Here is a 17,832-nt window from a genome sequence, read left to right on the forward strand (position 1 = left end):
GGGCCTTAGAAGGATTATGACAGGCCTTTGTGGGTAGGTTTTGTTTTATCCCCAGCATAGAAGAGCATCCTTGTGGTAGGAGATCAACACTTAAGAGCCTGAAACTTTTTGCACATTGCATGTGAAGCTCGGAGCATTAGAGGAATTTTTCCACAGGAATTCGTATGTACACATACAGCTGGCCCGTGGCTGGGCTCCAGACCTCGCCGGGTTATTTGCCTGTTCCAAAGAAGCAGGGAAGGAAGACACTCATGCCCCGTCATCCATCATGTGTTTCCCATGAACCTTACAGCTGGATATTGAAAAATCTTGATTTGGTCTTTCTTTCTTTTCTCCCTTTCAATCAGCTGGATATGGATATACAGAAAGAGAACCAGGAAGTGTTTGTGGAATTGAATCAGAACTTGAGACATTGAGAGTCGGTCATTTCAGTGGTGTGTCTTGTTTCTTTTTCATCAGATATTGAATATTCTTCCTGCAGGTTGTGTTCCTGACTGGCTTTGGCTATGTGTACGTGGACATTGTCCATCAATGTGGCTCCATCTTCATCACTCTGGCCCCAGAAGGAAAAGCAGGACCTATTGTAACCAATACCAACAAGTAGGTTTAATCATTATCTCAACAGCAGGACAATAAGCTTTCCCACTATGAAGCTGTAAACCTATCACTTACCATTCTTGGTCATCCCTATGTATACATTGAAGCTTGTGATTAATTATTGGGTAATCCATCAGGATATGGTTATTAGCATTAAGTCATATTTATAATAGGGAGCAATCTATTGTCTTACCTGGATGCCCCTTCCAGTTCTTCTGTGATATTAACAAACATTTACAAACTAAAGCACACTTGTTAAAATTGTATGTTATCACTAGCATGAAATGCTAATTAATACTTCTGTATCCACATGACAACCTAGTAATTAATAACTGAACTTAGCAATTAGAGCTGCATCAAAAGTAAATTCACCTCTTAGAACCACATTTTCCCCCTTCAACCTGAATGTCACCATCAGGTTTTACAAACATGAATCCAAGAGTTAATATCCTTCAATTAAAAGAACTCATATAATTCAGTAGGCTTACCATGAAGGTAGCCTCTTCTTCCAAAAATAAAATAAGGGCAAAAGACATGAACAGAAAATTCTAGAAAGAGGATCTACAAGTAATTAGAGAAATGCATATTTAAATAATATATTTCTTATCAAATAACAATATGTTCCATCATATATGGTCCTAGTTGAAGTGTATGTTGTTACCATTTTCTGGAAAGCACTTTAGAAATACATATTAGGAGCTTTAAAATCCCTTTGGCTTGAAAATTCCAATTTTAAGAGTTAAAGCAATAATTAGAGAAGTTGGCAAAGATATATGCAGAAAAGTATTTATCACATTGCCAATTATAATGGCAAAATATTCAGAGGACAACAGCTATCAGTAGAGGAATAGATAACACATAAATGTACCACGAGTGGTATATCCACAGAAAATAGGCGTAGAGGATTATAGTGTAATAGGAAGATGCACATGATAAACCTAAAATGGAGAAAGCAGTATAAAGTTGAGTATATAAATAGGGCCCCAGCTATATGTCATATGTACACATATTCTACATGAGTAAATGTGCATGCACACACATCCACTCTGTCTCACACACATACACACACAAGAGAAACATTCCTAAAAAGAAGCCTGAAAAGAATCAGAAGTGTTAGTAGGTGTGGGGTTAAAAGTGATTATTTAATAAGTTTCTATATTTTCATTTTCTACAGTAAAAATTTATAATCAGAAAAATTATTGATTTTATGAACTCTTAAATGATATCAACTTTGATACATTTGTTTAGGTCCCTTTTTAAAAATTTTCTTGCTTTTCATATATGGGTAGGAACTCACTAATTTGTACCCTGCCAAATTATTACTAATTTGAATTTATAATATTTCAAACAAAGTTAAGTAGAATGTTTTCTTGGCCCAGAATTATTTGTAAGAAATTAATTAAGAGACTAAAATTCAGAGACTACATTTTAAATTGCATAGTACAAAATTTTAAGTCTACCCCAGAATTTCATGAACATTTATCTAAGCATTAGGAGGGCATTGTTAATGACAAGAGCCACAATCCATGCGTCCAGTGGTGAAAACAGGAAAGACACCCGTATTTACTTGCACTTCGTAACTCATTTATTCGATGCTTACTTTTCAAGTACTTACTGAATGCAGGTGCTATTCTAGGGGAAGTGGTACATCAGTGAGTAAAGAGACCAAAATCCCTGCTCTTGAGGAATCACATTCTCATAGGCATGGAATGGGAAGACAAAGGGTAAACATAATGGAAAAGGAAATTTTATGGTGATCATAAATCTCAATTTATTTCATTATAATAAAAGGTAAAGAAGGTTGACATTCTGCAGATATAAAAACAGAGCCCAGTAGGAAGGACAGAGGGTAGTTTTTGAAAACAGTGTAAGTCTCTTCAAGATGTTGACATTGGAGCAAAGACCCAAAAGCAGCCAGAGGGTTAGTGATGTGGTTTTCTGGAGGTAGAGCTGTCCAGACAGAGGGCACAGTCTGGCGAAGCAGGGGAAGCCCATGCGGGCCAGATGGAGGGGTGAACGTGGGGGTGCAGTGCCGGAGGTCCGAGAGTAAAGGCTGGAAGGAGGGACACGTGGGGCTCAGTTTTCATTCTGAGTGAAACAGGGAAGTCTTGGAGCATTTTGAGTAGAGAAGTTCCATGATCTGATCTAAAATTTTAGATGCTTGTTGGCTGCTTTGTTGAAGTGGATGGTATAAAGGCGAGGGTGGAAGCAGGAAGACTAGTTAGGAGATCATGACAGTTATTCACACCAGAGATAGATAAGAAGTGGCCAGTTTCTGGATAGCCTTTTGAGGACAAGCCCATGGGATTTCCCTGATGCATTGGATAAGGGAGAACAATAGAGGCATCAAGAAGGAATCCACATTTTTTGGTCTAAGCAACTGGTAGAACGTAGTTGCCATTAACTGAGATGGGAAAGACTATGTAGATTTGGGGTTGGATCAAGAGTTTGATTACGGATGACAAGTTGAGCGTCATTTAGACATATAAGTGACTCTGTGGATAGGCAGTTATGTATGTAAGATTGGAGTTCGGAGGAGTCCTAGGCTAACTGTGTGCCTTTGGAAGTCATCAGTATATAGATGACTTGTCAAGCCATGTGGCTGGACAGTATTTCCAAGGGGAGTGAGTGGAGGTGGAGGACCAAGGGCTGAGCGTTGGGCACCTGAACTTTAAGAGGGAGCCACGTAGGTAACGGGGATGGATGTCCAGAGGTAGGACAGAGAAGACATGTAAAGAAATTATTCCCAGCTGGAGGGAGTTATCGCCATCAAAGGCCACAGTAGTTGAGTGAGCCACACACTGAAGTCCACCATTTGATGTAGCCAGGCGGAAGTCACTGGTGACCTTGAGGAGAGTTGCTTTGGTAGACTGTTGGGGGGCAGAAGCCTGCGTGGAGCAAGGTTAAGGGAAAATGGAAGGAGAATAGAGGATGATGTATATAAAAAACTCTTTGGAGTCTTTTGGTAGAAGGATCAGAAAAATGAGTGGTAGCTGGAGGAGGTAATGGAGCTACAAGAGGGATTTGTTAAGACAGGAGAAATAACAGCTTCTAAGCTGCTCGTGGTGATGACCTTGAGGAGGGGGAGTGACTCGCCCGTGAGCCGTAGAAGTGGCGGGAAGCAGCGCTGGTGGAGACGCTGGAGCAGTTTGTGGTGGGGCAGTTCGCGGTCACTTTCCTTCCGCTTGCTCTCCTTGTCAAAGCTAAGGAGGCTTGGTTATTTTGCTATGTCTTTCTGCCTTGCGATGATGGTAGCAGAGGATTCGGGCACAAAGACGAGAGGACAGTGGAGTAAAAGTCTGGTGTTGATAAGGGAAACCCGTGGAGGAACATGACAGGGACTGGCAGTCCCGTTGGGAACATTCCCCGATGGTCGGAGTGTGATGGGCTCTGTCCAGGCACAATGCACTGCACGTCGAGTTCCCACATTCCTTGTGAGGACCCGAGGGGACCTCAGCAGGTGTTGACTAAGGCACTGCCATTCACACAAACAAAAGGAAGGCAGCAGGGGAGCCACTCTTCTTTCCTTCTCTCCCCAGAACGCGGGCGAGGACTGTGGCGTTGAAGATGTTCGTCACTCGGCTGAGCCTGGCCGTGTTCGATGACCTCACCCACCACACGGCCTCCTCCGAACTGCTGAGACTCACGCTGGACAATGTTTTCCTCCAAATGGCCCCGGCGGCTGGTTCCCTCCTGGGGGAAGAGCCCAGCGCGGTGCCCTCCCAGCTGTACTGTGTGGAGGTCTGCTGTGGGGACCTGCAGCTGGACAACCAGCTGTACCACAAGTCCAACTTCCACTTCGCCGTCCTGGTCTGCCAGGGAGAGAAGCCAGAGCCCGCTCAGGGCCCCAGCACGCAGAGCCTCCTCGCGTCCAGCGGCGATTTGGAGGAACGCAGGAGGAAAAGTTTCATCCGCCTGGGCCTCACCTTCACTGAGGGCCAGAGCTGCCTGTGTGACATTCACGAGCTCAGCTTTGAGCTGAAGCCTGCCCGGCTGTACGTGGAAGACACGTTTGTGTACTACATCAGAACTTTGTTTGACACCTACCTTCCTCACAGCAGCCTGGCCGGTCCCCCCACCCTGTCCCCGGGTGGCCCACAGGCTCTGCCCGTGCAGGTGAGACAGCACGCCAGGGCCCTGGTGAACCCCGTGAAGCTGCGGAAACTGGTCATCCTGCCCGTGAGCCTCCTGGTCAGCATCCACGCCTCCCTCAAGCTGTACATAGCCTCCGACCACACTCCGCTCTCCTTCTCGGTGTTTGAAAGAGGCCCCGTCTTCACCACGGCCCGGCAGCTCATCCACGCCCTGGCGATGCACTACGCCTCGGGGGCTCTTTTCAGAGCAGGTGAGGACACAGCGGAGGGTCTGGGCAAAGGGAGATGTTTCGGGGTCGTGCCTTATGGACATCAAGAGGCAATACGGGGAGAGGCGAGGAGTGTGGGCTTTGCCGGTAGACAGCCATGGATTTAAGCCTGGACTCCGCCACCGCTAGCTGGAAGGCCTTGAGCAAGTCGTTGAACATCCCCAAGTCTCGGTTTCCTCCACGATAAAATGGGTTGTTGAGGGTTTTGAGAGGATACAATGGAAGTATCCTGAATTAAGTACCCTGAATTTTGCTTGGCACTTAACAAACACTAAAGCAGTACAGCTGTTCTATTCGCTGTCACATAACTTAGAATTGGAAATCCACGGAGGAAACAGTCTTTGGGCTCTTGCTGGTACCGGGCTCTATGTTAGCGCACCAGTGCAGCCAGGAAGAGCAGCCGGCCGAAAAGCAGTGCCGTTCTAGGTTGTCAGCTTTCTTTCTTTTTATTAATCATTTTATTTTTCAATTATAGTTTGTATCCAACACTTTTTTTTTAATGTTTTTAGTGATTTTTAGAAAGAGAGAAGGGAGAAGGATAGAGAGAGAGAAACATCCATGAGTGAGAAAAATCATAGATCAGCTACCTCTTGTCTGCCCCCTGCTGGGGATCAAGCCCACAACCCGGGCATGTGCCCTGACGGGGGATCAAACCCTTGACCTCTTAGTTCCTGGGTCGAAGCTCAACTGCTGAGCCACACTGGCCGGGCTGTTAGCTGTCTTCATTGCAGTCTTTCATGAAGAGATGTAGGAGAGAAATTCAGAGGCTTGATTTGCTCGTAAGATGCATAGAGAGACTCTGCCTGCCCGGTGCGGCCTTGTCCGTCTGAACAGATGACAGAAGGCCCGCGGTGCCTCAGCCTCCCACACACCGAGCTGGGAAAGCCCGCCGGGCTGGTTCGAATATGTACACAGAACGTTCTATGGGAAGGGCGGTGCTGAGAGTTGGGTGTTGGGGACCAGGTTGTTTCAGAATACTCTGGCAGCAGTTTACAACTTTTTTTTGTCTCATGGCATACGTAAACCAATTCTGTGGCACACCAAAATATATATATTCTATTTTTTGCCAATCTCACACACACACAAAAACAGATATAATTTTGATTCATTCACAACAGATGGCTATTGTGTTGGCTGCTGTCATTTTTTTATTTGATAATCTAAGGAAAAAGAGGTCTGTGCCCCTGACTAAATAACCGGGTATTGTGTGTTTTGAAAATTCTGGCTGCTCTATGGTAACCGGCGTCAAAGCACACATTCCTGACCTAAATGCACTCGGAAGCCGTTTCATTTTGACAGTCTGACTCCTTAAGTTCCCCTGAATTTAGGCAACAAACACCAGCCAGAGTGGGTCTTGTGGGCCCCGTTTGATAAAGGAACATGGAAGTCTTACTCTCTGAAATGGCAGAGAGAGAGCCTTTGTAGCATTGTACTTGGAATGCATTCCCATCAGAGATGATCATTTTAGCAGCAGTGACTCATGTTGTTGCCGTCCTGGTAAGATTGCGTTTTCTCCACCGTGAAATGCACAGTGTAGAGAGGGCTACTCACAACCCTTAACTGAAAATGACAGGGTCCGGGGAGGGCCCTGCTGAGCTGTTGTTTTGATAGCTTGCACAACAATGAAGAAATATTCCCTCTTGCTAAGAAACCATTTAGAAATAAGCTGTTAACATTTCAAATTTAATAGACGGGTATTCCAGAAACTTACCCTTTCGGGCAGCTTTTGCTCTTAGCATGAGGAGCAGGCATGTAGGTTACCGAGCGCTGACCCAGGCCTGGGAGGAAACGCCTCGGGCCGGGCACCACGTGCCTGCAGTGTGGGGAGCACCCGTCTGTGCCAGGATCTGGCAGAGACACGCGGCTGTGGCACCGGGGAGCCACGTCCCTGCAGCCCCAGCGCCAAAAGCGATCGCTCTGCTTTGTTTATGTTTTTAACGAGCTTTCCCAAGAACATTCTGTTTGGATCTTTTGTAATCCACCTAAAAATCCTCTAAGCTGTGTCCCAACCTCATTATACGCTGAGACGAAATTCTAATACAGAGGGCCAGATTTTAGAGCCTGCTGGGAAGTCTGTCACTAAAAACCTACCGACAATCTAAAGATTATCTGGAAGAAGCCGTGATGAGCAGGTTGGAAATGGGAAGATGGTAGGAGGTGACCAACCCCCAGGACGAGTCTTGCAGGAGCAAGTGAACAGGTTGCATAAAGACAGTAAAGTAATTAGAAATGAGTAACTAACCCTATTTAAAGAATGTGGGCTTTATATTTTCCTGGGGCCCTCACGACCCCTAAGTCTCAGTTTGATTAGATACCAGACAGACATCCTTTTTCAACAAAATTCCCGGACAAGCAAGCTGAGGCTACATCTGCTTTTGGAGGAAACTCGTTAAAGGAGAGTCGGGGATGCTTTGTGCCCTTTCGGTCCAGCTCGCACGCACGCGCAGTAGCTCTGGGCCACGCGTGGCCTCCGTCAGGCAGTGGTCCCGATCCAGGAGACCGAGCCGCCCGTGGTGTACAAGGGGCTGGGTCCTTTCCACCCACCCCTGCCCCCTGCCCTGGGGTTTTGCTTGGCAGTAGCTCCTTTACTTCTATGTGGAGTCTTTGGAGAGAAGGGGAATTAAAATGTTTCTAGAACTACCTGGGCTCATGGGGGTGGTGGGATGGTGCAGGTGGAATCAGGTAAACCTGGGCTGAAACCCAGCCCACGTGTCTAACCCTGGGGAGATGGTGAATGGTGGACTTCATCTCTTTCCTCCTTTCCCTGCCTGCCTGGGAGACAGTGGAGGCAGGGAATTAACAGCCTTCTCTGTCCCCTGGGCCTCGGACGGTTCTTGAGCCCAGGGGTTCAGTCTTTAGCTGACCTGAACTTACATAAAAGGAGGTGATAGTACTTCTCTTGCACAGTTGCCTGTGAGAATTAAAAATGTTCAATGCCTCGCCCCTATAGGCCTCCCAGTTACGATCATCTTCTGGAAGTTATTCCCTCTGATAACATAAACCCTGGTGTTGTCTTCCTAGTGGTCCAGAGAAGAGAGGGGCTCCAATTTTAAGAACGTCCCCCTCTACAAGAGCTGGGCCCGGGTGCCCTAGGGCTCCACAGGGCTTGGCATCCGCACTGTCCAGCCTCCGGGGTCGGTGACCTGACTGGGGACCTGTCGCAGGCCTGTCCGCTTAGAACCTGCTGGTGAGGCAGGCTCGGCTCCCAGGGCTTCCATCCGCTGGCCTCCCATTAGCGCTGTCAGCTCTGGGCTGGGAGTCAGTGGTTACCAGAGAAAGCCGCCCGTCAGGAATGTTCCTCTCCTTAGCCCTTGGCCCTTGCCTGCACCTCCGTCCTCTGGGCTAGAGCCCCAAACCCCCACCCCGGGGTGTGTGTGAAAAAAAACTTCCAGAGTCCATGCCACAGCCACGTTCCCACGGGGCAGGGCGCCCAGCAGTGAGGCCGCTCCTGGCAAGCCCGGCTCACACAGGAAACCAGACCCGAGGCTCCCCCCGGGACCTTGGCAGGGAACGCTCCCCTCGCTAACTAATCAGTGTGTCCCTGTCACCGAGGTTTACACAACTGGAGCTGGGCTGGAAAGGGAGACGTGTGTCTGGCTCCAGCTCCGCGCTAGAGGGAAGCGCTCAGCTTGGTCGGAGTGGGAAAGATTAAAAATAACTCCTCCATCTTGGTCAGGACTCTGCACCCCCTGTAACACCCATTCAGCATCTGGCCTCCCGACCAGGCACCTTCTGATCCCAGGGCCCCCGCTGCCCCTGCGCACACCCGCAGCCTGAGGGGCCGCCCTCCGCGCCTGGGGCCTGCGTCCCAGCACCCGGTCCCTTTTAGCAGGAACAGCGGAGGCTCGGCAGGGCGGTCACATAAAGCTGTTTGTGAGGCTGCCAAAGGACCACTTTGATTTATAAACTAGGAACGTTTGCCACATCTGAATTCACAGTGAATGAGTTATTTCCCATATTTTGCTCCAAAAGAGCTTATTACATTCTCAGTTCTAGTGTGAAAAATGAATTGCAGGGAAAATGTGTTATTTTTCCCAAATGTTGAAAGTGCCGTGTTGAAGGTCTCAGGAACCCTTCCCTTTGGTCCCCACAGGCTGGGTGGTTGGATCCCTGGAAATCCTCGGCAGCCCGGCCAGCCTGGTGCGGAGCGTGGGCAACGGCATCGCCGACTTCTTCCGGCTCCCGTACGAGGGGCTGACCCGCGGCCCCGGGGCCTTCGTGAGCGGCGTCTCCCGTGGGACCACGTCCTTTGTGAAGCACATTTCCAAAGGTAGCTATTTCGGGCCCTTGTGATAATGCCTGATTTCATTCCTTCCTGACTTATTTTTCTCTTTTTAAAGAACGTGTTAAAGTTTCAGTGTTGCCTCTAGCTTTGTTTGGCGTGTTGGCTTGCAGTGAAACGCTGGACCTGTAACAAAGCTCGTATATGAGCTCTGATGTGTTAAGCAGATCACTGCGTGCCTGTGCAGTGTGTGAGAGTCTCGGGAACCTCGAATGTGAAGCCGCTCACTGGGGAAGCATGCACTGGCTCAGCGGCTCTCCCATGTGATAAATGCAGAAATGTTAAAGGTGCTCGGACTTCTGCTAAACATCAGAAACCCTACACTCTGTTGCCTCATCATATTTTTTTAATGTAGATACAGTTGTCATAACTTTTGTGAGGCTATGGATACATTTTGACGGGAAGCCGATGGGGAGTGAAACCGCGCGCACAGTGCCATCTGGTGGCTGCACGGGCCGCCAGGCGCAGAAGCCCAGCTGCCTGCCCCCCGGACAAGGGCCGTGTTTCCCTTGTTTCCGCGTTTGCTTGACGACGTTTTGGTCAGGTTGGCAGGGACTCGGGAGCTAACAAGAACCATCTGAGTCCCCATTCTTCTCAGCAGGAGGCAGGGAAGAGGGGCGAAGGGCTTCTCCCCAGTGAGGCCTTTTACTGTCAACAGCACGGCACCTGGGTAATGGACAAAGGCAGGGCCACTCCCCCGCCCAGTCACCCAGGAGGCCTGGGAGCAGAGCTGCCAGCGCTCACAGATGAGTCACTGGTAGACTTCTCACCCGTGACACTTAGATCTTTGTGGTTCTGTTGTTTGTATTTTAAAATAAGACAACCAACACCTGCTAAATTGAAGTCCACCGGTAATTTTAACATCTGGTTCACTGCATGTTTTTACACTGGCGCTCTCCTCTTCACAAATCCGTGCGGTTTATTGGGATCTGTGTGTGTGCATGTATCTTCTTTATTTTCAGATTATTGGTAAAGATGCAGCTGCAAGAATGACACTTCCCATCTCTTCTTGAAACCTGACATCCTAACAGATGAGCTAATTCATTAGCTTCAGAAATGTGTTCATTGATGTCTTTCAGTTTTGCTCATGGGGATCGATGCAGACTTGCTAGAAAGGATGCTGAATATTTTGAGTAAGATGCTGAAATAGCCTTTCTTAGGAAAAAAACAGGATCATGGCTTCACGTGATTCGCTTCCTTTGTTGTCCTCACATTTTTCACAGTGAACATCCTGAATATCAAAACTGCACATGTTCTCTGCGGCACAATAATCATTTCCTCAAATAATAAGGAGGGAATAATTTTTAGTCCAAAAGTGGAAACATCTCTTTGCAGTCTGTCAAAAATTCAGCAACTAACCTCAACCTTTAAAATCAGAGCAGGCAGCCCTAGCCGATTTGGCTCGGTGGATAGAGCATCGGCCCTCAGACTGAAGGGTTGAGGGTTTGATTCAGGTCAAGAGCAGGTACCTTGGTTGCAGGCTCAATTCCATGTGGGAGGCAACCAATCAATGTGTCTCACATCAGTGTTTCTCTCTCTCTCTCCCTCTCCCTTCACTCTCTCTAAAAAATTAATGGAGCCCAGCCCAGCTTGCATGGCTCAGTGGTTGAGCATTGACCTATGAACCAGGAAGTCTCAGTTTGATTCCCAGTCAGGGCACATACCTGGTTTGTGGGCTCGATCACCAGTAGGGGGCGTGCAGGAGGCAGCCGATCAATGATTCTCTCTCATCATTGATGTTTCTCTCTCTCTCTCTCCCCCCCTCCCTTCCTCTCTGCAATCAATAAATAAATAAATAGTCAATGGAAAATGTCTTCGGGTGTGGATTAACAATAAAATAAAATAAAATCAGAGTAGACAGATTTTAACCTTCAAAACTGGGCCTCAGTGAGGACTTCAAAACCAACTGTTTGTTTTTTACTGTTTTTATTGATTTTTCTGAGAAAGGAAGTAAGAGGGAGAGAGAAATAGAAACATTGATGAGAGAGAAACATCAGCATCCATGGGCTTGTCTCCTGCACACACTACACTGGGGATCGAACCCGCAACCCGGGCATGTGCCCTGACCAGGAATGGAACTGTGACCTCCTAAAACTAACTGTTTTATCCAAGCCTTGACAATCAAATGGTAGTGAGCCCAGTTCCATGTGAAACTCCAGGCACTTTTCTGGTAACAGACTCTTATCCTACCCCTCTGAGGAGAGCCATCATCGGCACAGGCAAGTGAAGCCACCATCACTCGCCCAGAGGGCACAGATGGGCTTCCGCTGCCCTCTCTACTACCCCGCGGCCTCTGGGCACCACTCTCCCATGTCCTCCATACATGACCAGGAGCCAACCCATGTGCTCTTGTGCCCTCAGGTACCCTCACCTCCATCACCAACCTGGCCACGAGCCTGGCCCGAAACATGGACCGGCTGTCCCTCGATGAGGAGCACTACAACCGGCAGGAGGAGTGGCGGCGACAGCTCCCGGAGAGCCTGGGCGAGGGGCTCCGGCTGGGCCTGTCCCGGCTGGGCATCAGCCTGCTCGGTAAGGGGTGCAGGGATGTGCGCGCCCGTCTGCCCTCTGGCTCTGCCGTGGGACATGGACTCCCAGGACGGGAGGTGGTTGGGAAGTTCGCATCCTTTCTGTAGACCATCGGAGGCTCGGAGAGGATATGGCGCTCACCCCTGTTCCTGCCCTGAGTCAGTGAGGCTGTGGAACAGGACCCACGTGCCAGCACCAGGGTGAGGCTATGACAGGCCGTCCTGTCTGACCAGAGGCTACCTGCTCCCTCAGCACCCCAGGCACTGCAGACACCTGCTCCCCCACCACCCAGACACCTGCTCCTCCACCACCCAGACTCCTGCTCCCCCACCACCCAGACACCTGCTCCCCCACCACCCAGACACCTGCTCCCTACCACCCAGACACCTGCTCCCTCATCACCCAGACACCTGCTCCCCCACCACCCAGACACCTGCTCCCCCACCACCCAGACACCTGCTCCCCCACCACCCAGACACCTGCTCCCCCACCACCCAGACACCTGCTCCCCCACCACCCAGACACCTGCTCCCCCACCACCCAGACACCTGCTCCCCCACCACCCAGACACCTGCTCCCCCACCACCCAGACACCTGCTCCCCCACCACCCAGACACCTGCTCCCCCACCACCCAGACACCTGCTCCCCCACCACCCAGACACCTGCTCCCCCACCACCCAGACACCTGCTCCCCCACCACCCAGACACCTGCTCCCCCACCACCCAGACACCTGCTCCCCCACCACCCAGACACCTGCTCCCCCACCACCCAGACACCTGCTCCCCCACCACCCAGACACCTGCTCCCCCACCACCCAGACACCTGCTCCCCCACCACCCAGACACCTGCTCCCCCACCACCCAGACACCTGCTCCCCCACCACCCAGACACCTGCTCCCCCACCACCCAGACACCTGCTCCCCCACCACCCAGACACCTGCTCCCCCACCACCCAGACACCTGCTCCCCCACCACCCAGACACCTGCTCCCCCACCACCCAGACACCTGCTCCCCCACCACCCAGACACCTGCTCCCCCACCACCCAGACACCTGCTCCCCCACCACCCAGACACCTGCTCCCCCACCACCCAGACACCTGCTCCCTCATCACCCAGACACCTGCTTCCTCACCACCCAGACACCTGCTCCCCCATCACCCAGACACCTGCTCCCTCAGCACCACTGTCGATGCCTGCTTTTGTTTTTTAAGCACTTTAGCAACTTGCAACTAACTGTCATGTGAACCTCAGGAGGAAGCCACTTTTTCCTTTTGTGTTTTTTAAGAATGCCAGATCAGCCTGACTGGGGTGATTATCAGTTGTTGAGCAGCCAGATGGTATAGTTAGAGGTGAAGATTGCTCTTGAAATTTCCAAATTTTACAAATGTTTGATAAATAAGTTGCTTTGGAAAAATCTATAAAAAGGAAGCTTCGGAGCTGAACTTTTGCAGAGCAGGATTTTCAAGGGTATTTTCTGTTTGTTTGCAAAGGAATTTAAAACTGTGTTGCTTGGCAGCATGCCTGCCCAGCATCTGAAGAAGGGTGCATCTCCTGAGATCAAAGTGCCCAGTGCAGAGAGAGCAAAGGTCAGCAGAGCTGGGCCTGAAGGGTTCATCCTCTCCCCGGTCTGCCGGTGCAGACATCACCCCCAGCTCGCAGTGCAGCCACTGAGGCTCGGAGAGGGCGCGGTGAGGTGTTACAGGAGCAGCTAGGTTACTAGAAATTGTTCACGTCTGAACGTGCAGTGGTGCGCGGCAGTGTCATTGAATCATGTGGGAGGGGGGGGCTGGTGGCTGGGATGGGACTGCTGGTAGAGGAGCAGCCCGGAGGCATGGTGGCTGCTGTGGGGAAGGGCAATGGTGTGGGGTGGGCCACACTCCTCCTTTTGTACCTCAGACATGTGCTTATCTTCCCTGAGCCTGGGTTTCTCTGCTGTAAATCGGGGCTGGAAACACCATTATTAGAAGTCACGGGGGTCAGGCGTGTGCCCGCCCAGGGCCTGTGTTTGGTCATCAGAACCTGTCATGAAATCATGGCAGCAAAGGAACTGTACGAGTTGCTTAGTTTCAGAGTGCCGGATGGGCAGTGGCAGGAGCCTTCTTGCTTTAGTTTTAGTCCAGTGGGTTCCAGTTGCTGTAACCACCAGAAATGACAACCTTGGGGGCTCAGGTCATGGTCTGGGGCCTGTGGGCCCTCTTTTCGCTGAGACCTGTGGGCTCTGTGGCCCTGCTCTGGCAGGAGAGCTTCCTTCCCTCCGTCTGAGCCAGAGGACCTCCAGGTGCTCCTGGAGGAGACCTGCATGGCTGGCCTGTGGCCGCCTCTGTCTTAATGCTCTCGTCCCCGAGAAGCAGCGCCACTCCCACTCCCCACTGTAGGACGCTGTGCCTGGCGTAGACATCAGCTGTGGGAGGAGCCGTGGATCTGCCTTGGCGATGTCGCCCTTGCGGCTTAGCTTGTGGTTGGCCATAAAGCTTTGATCTCCTCCTCGGTCTGTGTCCTGTACATCCTCCTCCATGCAAGGGAATCTTTTTGTCTGTGGGACCTGCAGTGGGCACAGAGTTTTTCTGCATTTGTGGTAATTTCCAAAAACCTAGGTATTCTGGGGGTAACGTAGACCCTGCCCTGCGTGTGCACCTGCAGATGCTGGCCTGGCTGGGGCCCAGGAGCTCCGTGCCCACAGCACACCCTGGGCTCCATGTCCTTGTCTGTGCTCCTCAGACATTTAGTTCACAGTGGGCATCTCAAGGTGGGCCCACACGGGCTCCCTTCCCTCTACTAGCGTAAGAACCCTCTGTGTCCCACATAACCTCAGTGTTAGCTCCAAACACCAGGTCCCAGAGGAAGACAGGCTAGGATTCTGGAAAGAATAGGACTGTCACCATTTAATCCATCCCCAGAAACGCGATTGCATACCTAATTGAAGCTAGAGCTGTTGTGATGTAGCAGTGACATCAGACCACTAGTTCCTCAGTTTCTCCCTCTAATGACCCAGTGAGGAGAAAGGTATTGAAAGAACACTTCAGGGTTTCACACGTGTGGTCTTTGATCATCAAACCCCAGGCCTGAATGAGGTTCAGAGCTTGCCCAGGTCAAACCTCCAGCCAGGACAAGATCCCGGCCCCTCCACAGTCACTCACCCCCAAGGGCTCCACGCCTGGGAACAGTCAGGATGTGGGGGGCCGGACCATCGGAAGTTCCATGTAGGGAAAGCACATCCCCCAAATGTGTATGGGGTGGTGGGCCTTCCTGGCGCTGCTTCACCCTCATGGAGATGCTGTGCCGTGTATGAGGCACTTGAAAAATCAAAGGGAGTCTCTGGCCACATCGCCTGAGGTCAACAAGAAGTGTCAGCCAGCAGAGATGCCACTGAGAGATGTGGCCAAGGCCCTGGACAAGCTCCACCACAGTTTTGGAAAAACAACTGCTCTGGAACAGGCTGTGTAGCCTGCAGAATTGGCATCGGGCTCGCCCACATGTACCAGACCTAGTCCCCAGACGCTCCACTTTCTACCCTCCCTGGAGTCTGTGCTGAGAGGACGTGGCTCCTTGTCACCCTTACACTCTGCGTTCCCCCCGAGACGTGGCTTCTCGCTCGTGAGCACCATTGGCAGGACGTCAGAACTTGCTCTGACCCACGCTTCTTGGGCTGCTGCCTGACTTATGAAGCATCACTGACCTCCCGGCAGCCACACCCTCTCTTCACCACCACTCCTGGGTGCCATGTGGAATCCCAACAAAACAGGCCTCCGCCAGGTGAGCAGGACACTTCCCTCCAGCGAGCGAGCCAAGAACTGTGCACCCAGGAGACGGCACCGGGTCATCTCTGACACCACCGTCAGCGCCAGCAGATGGGTTTGCAGGTGGGAGGGATTCAGGAAGACGGTGCTTCCTTCTCAATTTGCTGACCTGAAGCTGGACTAGCCGATGCGCTGTTTGTCTCTGGAATGGTGAGCTATGGAGGGGTGTCCCAGGTTCGGCCTGTACCTTTGCTTTTGCGATTTATTTTTAAAGTGCCCCAAATAGAATTACAATGTGTGGTAAGGACAGCACCAAAATAACCAGACAGGCAGGAATTTCATAGCTCAGGGACAGGGTTTCTGGCCTGAGACGAGGAGCAAGTCCCAGAAGAGGTGCGGGAGGGCCTTCTAGTTCCCTGGCTTCAAAGAAAGCTTCCTCTCCCAGCAGAAGGTTAGAAGAGGAGACACCTCTGCAGTCTCTGCCGTGGCCACACAGGGGGTCCGGGGACACGCCTCCAAGGTGCGCTTTTCCTCCTCGCCTCACTTCATCACCTCACAGCCATCTCCAGGTGGCCGCCCACCCCACGGGCCTGGCGCCAAGGACAAGTTTGGGGCTCAGTTTCCACTACTTAAACCTCCGAGCGGTGTGAGCATACTGCAGTAAATAACAGCAGTGGTGGGGTAGCTGGATCCTGCTAGTAAGAGCCTCTGAAGCCCTCAGGGAGGCTGCTTCTCAGGCCCGGCCGCGGACACAGGAGTGACTGCCCATCGCTCGCAGCCTCTCTGTTCCCAGCTCGCACCTGGAGACCAGGGAGGTGTCGGTGTGCGTGCGTGACGGGCAGCTTCCTCCCGGCAGGGTCTGGTGCGGCAATGGCATGTGGTCTGACAGCCTCTCCTCTACCTCTGAGAACCTAACACCTTGTCATGGGCTACAGGCTTTCCACTCTCTCCGGAGGCCCAAATAGCTTATCTGTCAAAGCCATAGTAACGAGCCTTCACTTTGGCCGCTGGCTGGAGGAAGCTAAGATCAAAGGGGAGTTTCACTGTGATACCTGTTTGCACTCAGGCAGGTGGGAGTTGGAGCCCCTGTGGTGGACAGCCACGCCCCCAAGGCCCACTACCGGTTAGGCCTGCACATTAAAGGGAAATGGGAGATGCTCACCAAAACAACCGCCAGCCCTCCAACTCGGTTTAATAGGCTTATGGGACTCTGCACTTGAGAATAGACATTTCTACCAGAAATGCAGGCAAGAATTTAATTGATTGAGGAGTTTGTAATTATTTACCCGTTTTCCTCCTCTTTTATTTTTCCATCACCATTTATCCCCTCTGTGCCCACTTCCACCTCCCCCTGCTCCCCCTCGACACACCATCACCACACTCAGAGACCTGTCAGAATCAGATGATGAAATCACAGGAGCCGTGGTCACTGGCTTCGCGCTAACCATTGTGAACTGTCTGCTATGAAATGAGCTGACGACCAGGCCTCTCCCGCACGCTGAAGGCAGCCGTCACCTCCACTGTGGCCAGTCCACTAACACTCCCAGCTGCTCTGACTCCTGACCTCATAGTGGGGAGCAGAGCATCGGATTCCTCCGACTGGAAATGTGAGGCGGGCTCCCGGCTCGGTGCCAGGATTGGGTGTCACTGAAACAGTGATCCTTCCACCTTCCATCGCCAGAGCCGAGGGCCAGCTGCGAGCCGCTCCCCCGCTTCCGGCATCATTTCTGTAGACGGTTTGAGCAGCATTGGTCGAGGCTGGGAAACAGACCTGTCGCCTCAGGTCATTCTTAATCTGTCAGGACATAAACTTAAATGGCTCTGTCAAAATTGAGAGGAATGGAATCCTTGAAGCACATTCCCTTTACAATTGACCCGCAGGAACTGGCCTTTGGTTTTACTGGATTTTGTTCCATGGAATATTGCTTGAAATTAGCAGGTCATTAACTGAGACCTGGAAACCTCTGTTTCCCAAGAGACCTGGAATTAGTGGCATTTGGAATAATGGGATTTGACATGTACTAAAGTTTCTACAGGGGGACTGTGCATTTTCATTAATCCTAGCAGGTTTGAGTTGAAAACAGAATTCTGTCAAGAATTGGAGTGAAATTTTTACCTCTTACTGAGTTAGGGAACCCTCCACTCCATTACGGAAAAAAACTGGACTGGTGAGGCCTTTGCTAGATCGCATCATTGGCCCCTCAAAGTAAGAGCAGGGGGACAAACCACCCCATGGGAAAGCCGTCAGAGCGGAGAGCAGAGCGGGAGCAGGTTTTGTAGCTGTCCTAAAGGGAAGAGGCCTGCCAGTGTGGCACAGTGGC

At 51.1% G+C, this 17,832-nt stretch overlaps 1 protein-coding gene across 2 annotated transcripts in view; it reads left to right on the top strand.

Annotated features, from left to right (window-relative positions):
- Window positions 1–17,832, top strand: part of VPS13B (vacuolar protein sorting 13 homolog B (yeast)) — a 631,834-nt gene that overhangs the window by 605,095 nt on the left and 8,907 nt on the right. For both annotated transcript variants that reach the window (XM_005879267.2, XM_005879266.2), the window contains exons 54-57: window positions 482–600; window positions 4,137–4,942; window positions 9,054–9,230; window positions 11,604–11,774. In XM_005879267.2, the coding sequence (XP_005879329.1) occupies window positions 482–600; window positions 4,137–4,942; window positions 9,054–9,230; window positions 11,604–11,774 (1,273 nt within the window). The remainder of the gene's footprint in view (window positions 1–481; window positions 601–4,136; window positions 4,943–9,053; window positions 9,231–11,603; window positions 11,775–17,832) is intronic.

The sequence above is a fragment of the Myotis brandtii genome, unplaced genomic scaffold (assembly GCF_000412655.1).
Source record: "Myotis brandtii unplaced genomic scaffold, ASM41265v1 scaffold59, whole genome shotgun sequence".
NCBI classification, from domain to species: Eukaryota; Metazoa; Chordata; class Mammalia; order Chiroptera; family Vespertilionidae; genus Myotis; species Myotis brandtii.